We start from the raw sequence: 8,746 nt of genomic DNA, 5'->3' as shown, positions 1-8,746 counted from the left end.
TGGAAAATTCCACGGACAGAGAAGCCTGGCGGGCTATAATTCATGGGGTCGCAAAGAGTCAGACATGATTGAGCAACTGAACCACACACACTGAGTGTGAGTTCCTTCCCAGACTTAATTCAGTCTTGGTATTCAATAAATAATTATTAAATGCATACATTTAAACAGTTTTCCTTTTCCCCTTATGATCTTCATTGATCAATCCCCTCCCTAATTTTCTATATTTTTCTCACCAAAGACTCTTCGGGGAAATCTCCAGCAAGTCTTTGTCCAAGTCTCAATAGGGCACAGTTACTGGCCTCTATCCATACAGGCAAAGAGGGTAAATCACTTAACACACAGTGTACACAGTCTGGCCATTATTAGGGACAAGAGTTATTTGCCTCTTTTCCTGGGGAGTTAGACCAATGCTCCATTTTCTAGTTTCTCCCCAGAGGCTTCTTTGTTTTTGACACCCTCCAGGGAGCAGCAAAAGTTGCTGTACTTGATGTTCAAACCATCTCTACAAGTAAAGGAAAAGCTGTTAAGTTGATGGTTTCAGTGCTGCTCCTGCAGCCCTCAGAGCAAAAGATTCTTTTCCTCTTGCTTTATTTCTCATAAGTTTCCTGTTGAGACCCTCCTCCTCTTCCTTTCCTTGCTGCTGCTGCTAAGTCACTTCAGTCACGTCTGACTCTGTGCGACCCCATAGATGGCAGCCCACTAGGCTCACCCATCCCTGGGATTCTCCAGGCAAGAACACTGGAGTGGGTTGCCATTTCCTTCTCCAATGTGTGAAAGTGAAAAGTGAAGTCACTCAGTCGTGCCTGACTCTTAGTGACCCCATGGACTGCAGCCTACCAGGCTCCTCCGTCCATGGGATTTTCTAGGCAAGAGTACTGGAGTGGCTTGCCATTGCCTTCTCCGTCTTCCTTTCCTTAGGGAGATGGTAAAACTAGGACCCTCGGGCCCGGCACCAAAGTTAATATACAGTTCCTGTTAGAGGCAGGTGAGTAGGGTCAAAATGGTAAAAGAGGCTGGCTGCACACCATCATTTATCTGGGATTGAATGAGCTCAGCCCACGAAAGGGCTTAACCAGTGCCAGAAGCTGAGGACCACTTCATCCTTATCCTCATTTGCTAGTAAAGAAGCCAATTAGTGTTAATTGTGTTGGCAATTTGAAACAGCCACCAGGGGATTGATTCAAGGCAATTGTGGAATGACCTCCCTGTCCTGTCCTAGTCCCAGCGATTACTCACAGTCAGATGAGGAATCAGAGAGCTAATAAATTATCTTTTGGTCAGAGGGAGTGAATAGGTGCTCTGCTTCTCACACATTCACGGTGCTCTGGGTGTCAGTTTTTAGTATTGTACATGTAGTGACCTGACAACAGTTCTGCCACTAAGAGAGACATAAGATATAGGGGAATCAGGATTGGAAAGTGGAATACATTTCAACATTGGCCTGTTCATAGACTTCCCTCCTCCCCACACTGCCACCCTAGTATGTGTGCAAGCTTGGTTGTGTCCAACTTTTTGTGATCCTTTGGATATAACCCACTAAGCTCCTTTGTCCACAGGATTTCCCAGGTATGAATATTGAAATAGGTTGCCATTTCCTTCTCCAGGGGATTTTCCCTATCCAGGGATCGAACCCACATCTCCCAAGTCTCCTGCATTGCAGGCAGATTCTTTACCCCTGAGCCACTGGGGAAGCCCTTGCCTGCCCAGAACATCTTGTTATTGATAGCCAAGTAGCCTACCCTTCCTCAGCCTTACCTGAAGCTGTTAAAGCCAATCTACTTAATAGAGGGAGGAGAGAAAGGAAGGGGGAAACCTACGAGCTGGTGAGGGCTCTGGAGGGTGCAGAAAGGCAGATAACAGAGAAGAGAAAAGGGATATGAGATTTATTGTTGGAATTTGATTTGATCACCTTTAATGGCCTTGGAGAGTCGCTGGTAGGGGTGGAATTTTTATTTTATTATTTACTTATTTATTTTGCCCAACAGACCAATCGTCCTTAAGCATGAGGTGACTCACTGGACAATGCGCACATTGCTTCACCAGGGTTATACAAGTGACAGAAATAGGATGCATGCACTTTGACAATCATCTAGCTATAGAATTGTTCAGAGAAGTGGTGGGAGGAAGGAAAATGACGTCCCTGCTCTGGCCCTCACCCACCCAATGACTGAAATGCGTGTTTGGGCTGGTTTCTCCGCCCTTGAACACGCAAATCCTAGTTTCCCTATTCTTCTACATTCGGTGACAATTAGATTGGTTGTACCAGGTTGTAAGAGGAAGGAATTTTACTGAAGAATTCCCCTGCCTCGCTACCGACTTGGTTACAGTTGCTTCAGTAATGTAGTTGTTCCTGGCTTTGGGGCCTCAAGGGCTAAAGTGGGACAGTGCTAATATTTTTGATGATGAGGAAATGCTTTGCTTTAAAGGAGGCTAGGTGACTGCCGAACTGGGACAGAGGTCACAGTAGGGGGTGACATTAGCAGTTTCCGCGAGGATCGAGGGCAGGTTTCGGATCAGGCACAAGCACCCCCCGACTCGGGCAACGCTGCGATGGCTTGGAACTGGCTGGCACACTTGCGGTACCCACTGTGTCCTCCCCGGAGGGGGGCACCCGGGAGCCGGCGCCGGAGGAACCGGGCCCACGCGGGAAGGTCGAGCTAGCCGGTGAGGTCATGGTTGCCATGGCTCCGGGCAGTGACGCGCGTCGGCACGTGACGACAGGTTGCCATGGCTCCGGGCCCCGGCGGCGCGGGCGCTCCGCCTCCCGGAGTGACGTCCGCCGCCCCCTCCACCTCTTTTCCCGCCCCCCGCCCCCTCTCCGCCCCCCCGCCGCCGGCTCCCCGCGGCCCCGGAGGTTTCACTGCACAACAAGATGGCGGCGGCGGCGGCGAGCGGAGCTGGCGGGGCTGCCGGGGCCGGAGCGGGGGGCGCCGGGCCGGCCGGCCGCCTGCTGCCTCCGCCCGCCGCGGGACCCCCGGCCGCCCCCGCCGCTGTGCCCCCGGCGGCTGGCCCGCCGCGTCCCCCAGCCCCGGCCTCCCGCGGGCCGGTGCCTGCCCGCATCGGCTACTACGAGATCGACCGCACCATCGGCAAGGGCAACTTCGCGGTGGTCAAGCGCGCCACGCACCTCGTCACTAAGGCCAAGGTAGTGGCGCGGCGGGACCGGGCGGCGGCGGGGCTGCGCGGCCCGGGACCGTCCGAGTGCGGCGGGGGAAGGGGAGCCCCGCGACACCGCGGTGGAGGGGCCGGCGCCGCGAGCCGGGCTCGGGAGTGCGTTGGGGACCAGGGAAGCGGGTAGGGGGTCGTCGGGCAAGAGTGAGGAGACGGAGAGCAGGAGGCGGGGGGCGCCGGGGGACCCGGGAGACGGTGACTGCACAGCCGAGGGGGCGCAGAGCGGCCCCTGAGCGCGGGGACCGGGAACCAGAGCGCCAGGGATGAGCAGGGGGCTCCCCGGGCTGTGCGGAGGGTCGTGGCAGGGGTGATGAGAAAGAAGACGTTTGCAGCTCTCCCGGAGCCAGGAGACAGTAAGCTGCGAAGCCTCTGAACCCAGAAATTAGGAAATCCTGCGGGAATGAGGACAGGGGAATAGGAAATGTGGACCAGGAGGATGGGGGAAAACCGGGGTGAAACGGACACAGGTGGGCTTTTGAGGGGAAGAAGGATGGCTGGGGTCTTGAGGTGGGGGACAAGGTACTGGGAGGTGTGAGGGACCTGGTACCTTATGACAGCGGCACCAGTCAGCATTTGGTCGCCCAAGACTGCTAGATGGTGGGAATGAGAGACTGAGGACAGACAAGATTATTGGAGGAGGCGATGAAAAAAATGGGGAAATAAGGAGGAAAAAAATTACTTTGCTTTTCCACAGGAAAGGGGTCAGGGAACAGAGACCCAGGGGTACCCCGCTTTGTGGGGGCCCTAGGTAATCAGGGGTTAAACAATTTGGGAGAACTGGATTGCTGGTTATATTTAGTTGTTGGAGGGTCCAGAACTGTACAGTTTATAGAACCCAGGGTGGGCTGTCAGTGGTGAGGGTGAGCCTGGTGACTGGGGAGCTGTGTGAAGAATCCGGACATTCATTGGGCCCTTTGGTTCCCAAGGGATTTGTGGAGCAGTGGTGGTGAAATTGGCAAGGTCAATTAAGAAGCCATAACCGTACATGTTTAAAATTTTACCTACAAAATTCGTTTTTGGAGGAAATAAGGTTAGTTCTTTCCTGTGGCCTTCTTCACTGGGAGTCTTGGCATCGAAGACACCAGGAGGAACTGCTTGGTTTTGATAGGACTCCTAGAACCCATTTATACTTCAGATTTCTTTCTTTGCTCCATCTCTCACTTGAATGAACACTTTCGGTGAAGTCATTCATTATATTTAAAACTGCAATTTGTGTTTCCCTCAGCTCGATGAAGAACCCTTACAGCTGCTGCTGCTTCCTACCAAAGCCACATCAATTCCCCTCACCTCCTCAGCCTAGTCTTTGGTTCTTGCCCCCTGCCTTGTTTTCGCTTGTATGGCAGTCACTTGTTTTCACAAGGCAGTGACTTATCTCTGCCTTCTCTCCCTCTCAGTTACGACCTGAAGTTCCTTTTTCCCTCCTTTCTGTCAGACTCTAAAGGGCCCTTCTTACCAGGGTTGTGGGGTGGGTGGCTGTGGAAAATTGATTGGTCAGTTTCACTTCCTCTGGGGGGGCCCCCTTCAGCCTTTTTTTTTTCAGTTTTTATCAGAGGGCCTCAAGTCTGCAGGTCTGAGCTGAATGAGATACCAGAGTCCAAGGTTTCCTGATGCTACACTCAGACCCTGACAGGGAGTGGACTGAACCAAGACTCTGGTGCATCCCTGCCTCTCTGAGTGTTTCCTATTGTGTTTACAGTTAGCCAAGACAAATTTATGTTTACAAACAACTCTAATTGTTCCAGCCTTGTTCCTTGTTTTGGTATTTCCTTTTCCACGCACTCCCCCTCCCACCTAAGTAATCACTTGGGCTTCTGTGATTATTTTGCTCTGACATCTGGGGGATGGACTCTATGAACTTAATTGGCTGCCTGGTTTATGGTATCTATGATTTAAAGAGTTCTGTATCGCCCAGCCCTTGGATACACCAAAATAATGATGAAAAAAATCTAGGACAGAGGGTTCAGTGTTTTTGTAAATGTAATTGCAAACAGTTGATTCTTGGCTTTGTACATAATAGAGTCATTTCTATCTTCAGTAGTCAGCAAAGCCAGTGGCTAATTATGGCTGGTCTGCCCGCTTTCTAATTTTCCTGTGTGTGTGTGTGTGTGTGTGTCTGAGTTTTTCTCTAAGTTGTTGGTATTCTTTAGGACTGCAGCATTTTAAACATCAGCTTGTTTATAAACGGGTGTCACTGTTGATGCTGGTTTTTATCTTTGATCATTTGTGGTCAGCAGTTATGCAATTCCTATGTATGGAAATATTCAGAATCTTGAATGAGGCTGAAATGGCTTGGACAATGGGTTGCATGTGTGACGGGACCACACCAGCACTCATTTGTGTTTCTGTAGCAGCGTGCAATTTCCGAGTTACAGGCACCCTGTCTTGCGCTGCCTAAATTACTCTGCCGACACGCGTGAAGCTTAATTCACAAGGAGTTGTCATGTGCCCTGGGTAAATGAGGAACATATTTTGGCCTCTTCTTGCTTATCTGAATCCACTTTGGAAAGGTTTCTCAGATGCTTGCAGCTCAGATGTGTCTAACAACTGTTGACATATGGTACAATGGCCTATTAAGGCCAGGGTTTGGTTATATAATGGCAAGGAAGATGCCTGGGTATTGGCAGTTGCAGAAGCTGCTGTTGTTACTCAGGTAGATAGATTTTTCCTCCCGTGCACTGCAGCGTTTATCTTACTTCTGCAGTCAGGTAACTTGGAACCAAAGAGAGTCACCTATTTTCACCTATTTTTTTTTTTCCTCTTCTGTTTTCAGAATGTATCTTTTTGTTTGTTTGTTTGTTTTGTCTTTTAGAGGTATTTAATTTTTTTTTCTCTTTCTGCTCCCTGTCAGCCACTGAATGGTCTGGGTTTTTCCTATAACCATATGTAACCATCAGACTCAGGTAATTCAGATGATATTTGTGTTGGTTGAAAGAGGTTGAAATAGGTAGTAGGTGTTTTCTGAACATCAAAGAAATATTTGTGGTCACGTTTTCTTACACACACTACCTATTCCACAGACCAGGAGGCTAAAGTAAACTTTATTTATTGACCAAGCTACCGTGCTCTGTCCAACAATAAGTGGTAAAGCTGGCCCTTGGCAAATTCTGTTAACTCTCAAACCTCCTAGATCAGGACCCTGGGATGAATAAAACAAGTAGGGAACGGGAAATATTTTCCTGTTCAGTTGTTGGTGACTTTTGCAGCACGGCATTCATGAGCTCAGCCTTAATACTGGCAGCACTGCAGTGCTCACAGCGCCTCTGCAGAGCGGTTACCAGGAGAAAATGTGCGTCTGTGACATACTTTGGTCAGCAGCTCACCCTGGTTGTCTTTGTCCCAGCTTCTTTGAGTTCGCTTTTGTGGAGCCTCGGTTTGAGCTTCGTTGGTCCTCTTCTTTTGGTAGGACACTATGAAATATTCAGAAGATTAAAAAAAAAAAGATTTTCTACTGTCAGTTGTTTATAGTTGGTTGCCTGTGCCTAATTATGCCTTCACTGGCTGGGTGAATGGAAACAAAGAATAGGTATATTTTGTATGGATTAAAAAGAAAGTATCCATGACTATAAAAGTCATTGGTCAAATAGTTTAAAAATGTATTTTAATAAATATACATCACTTGTGTGTTTATTGGTTTGTGGGAAGAGCTTGAGCTTTGGATGGGACTGCCTGGGTTTGGGTCTTCTGCTAGTTAATAGCTGGGTAGTTTAACCTGTCTGTGCTTGGATTTCTTCATGTATAAAATGAGATGACAATAGTATCAATACTTTGCTCACAAATTAGGGTGTTACGAAGATTAAATAAAATAATATATGTGAAACTTTGAGAACAAATGTGCCTGGTATCTAGTAGGCATATGGTAGATGTTATCACCATCTTCTTCATCATCATCATCAGATACTGTTGGAACAAAGATGAGTAAGACATGGTTCCCCTTGTTTGCTTTTCATCCCCTTTGGAACAGTTCATGATTGCACGTGCCATTTGTTTTGTGTAGGTAGATGTTATCCTGATGATGTGATTTCAGGGTAAAAAATAGTTTGCTATTATTTCTGGTGCCTCTTTGAAGAGTAAATTTAATTCCTGTGGACTTTGGGCTAATTTCATGAAATTGACATTTAAAAACATAATTTCTCATTAAATTTTTCAAACACTTATGAGACTTGTCTCATGAAAACTGTGACTAATACTGGTTTTATTTGGTTTGCCTTGAATACTTAGGGTGTTTGTATAGCTACACTTTGTCACATTGGTGACAGAGCAGAGTTTGCAGTGTTTTCTCCAGAGAACTCCTTAAATTTCATGGAGAATATGAAGAAATATTCCTGTAAGCCTAAGGACACTTGGGTGCAGGGTGTGCTACTTATTAGGCCAAGGTCAGGATTCTTAACTTTAGATATTATGCAGAGAAAACATTTTGCCCCATGACCCCATTCCAAATACTGATCAGCCAGGACACGTTTGTGTGCTCTGTGGTTTAGTGCACTCATTTCCATGAGAAGAACAACTCAGAGTGGGCTAACTGTATTGTTTTTACTCTAAGGATGATGCTTGTGCTCGTTAGAAGGCTGAAAACAAGATTCATTAGTAAATAGAAAAGAGAATTATGTCAAAAAGAAATTGAAATTAAAGATGAATATTAGTTACGTTGGAGGAGAATAGTTCCAGCTCTGGATAATCTAGAAATGACTGTTGAAAGATGACTAACTTCATTTTGATAGAGATTTGTTGAAACTTTGTGAAGAGCTAAGAATGATTTGGATTAGTTTCTCCAGAGTCAGAATAGCAGCATTCCACTTTCAGCATCAAAGCTGTTTAACATTTTGACTTTGGTGCCAGCTCCCTAGAAAGTCAGAGATCTGGCTCAAGCCAGAGGTGCCCAGACTAGTTATTTCTGTGCCAGAAGTGCTGTTTTCATTTTCCAGGCATCAGTCTGGCTAATGTTTCCTAGTTCGTGGCATAAAAGAGAACAAAATGGATGCTCTGGAAAGAAAAAGATACGTGTTCTTTCTACCAGCGTCTCTGTAGGTCTAAAAAACACCTAAAACCTCTCTGCATAGTAATGGAAGTTTTCTGAAACTTTTCTGTTATCCATTCATTCATTCAGCAGGTATTTACTGAATGCAGATTTTGTGCCAGGGTTCTACTCTGGCTCTTGAATACCCCATGAATGAGAGAGAAAAAAGCTGTTGCCTTCTTGGAACTTATTTTCTTATGGGAGGAGACAGATGAGAAGCATGTAAACAAATAACTATATAGAGTGACAAATACTGTGAAAAAAATAAATGGGCTAGAGAGTGTCTGTGGCAGGGTGCTGCTTCAGATCGAGTGTCAGGGAAGGCCTTTCCAGGGTGGTGATATTTGAGCTGATCACCTGAATAATGAGAAAGAGCCAGCTTGGGAAGATTAGGAAAAAGGAATGGCACGTGCAGCGGCCTTTGGATAGAAATGAACTTGGTTTGTCTGAAGATTAGACCCAAGGTCTGGATGCCTAAGCGCTTAGTCAGTGAGAGAAGGGATGGTGAGGAATTGAGATCAGAGGGTTAGATAGGGGCCAGATCATAGGGGTCTTACAGGC

At 47.1% G+C, this 8,746-nt stretch overlaps 1 protein-coding gene across 4 annotated transcripts in view; it reads left to right on the top strand.

Annotated features, from left to right (window-relative positions):
• Positions 1-2,836: 2,836 nt before the first annotated feature.
• The window catches only part of SIK3 (SIK family kinase 3), a 280,096-nt gene continuing 274,186 nt past the window's right edge, over positions 2,837-8,746 (top strand). For all 4 annotated transcript variants that reach the window (XM_055423075.2, XM_055423073.2, XM_055423074.2 and 1 more), the window contains exon 1: positions 2,837-3,145. In XM_055423075.2, the coding sequence (XP_055279050.2) occupies positions 2,873-3,145 (273 nt within the window). In that variant the 5' untranslated portion in view covers positions 2,837-2,872. The remainder of the gene's footprint in view (positions 3,146-8,746) is intronic.

Source organism: Moschus berezovskii, chromosome 14, assembly GCF_049115385.1.
Source record: "Moschus berezovskii isolate FMDL1 chromosome 14, NW_MosBer_1.0, whole genome shotgun sequence".
Classification (NCBI taxonomy): Eukaryota; Metazoa; Chordata; class Mammalia; order Artiodactyla; family Moschidae; genus Moschus; species Moschus berezovskii.
Note: the sequence above shows the minus strand (reverse complement) of the source record. Positions and strands in the feature narration are given on the sequence as shown.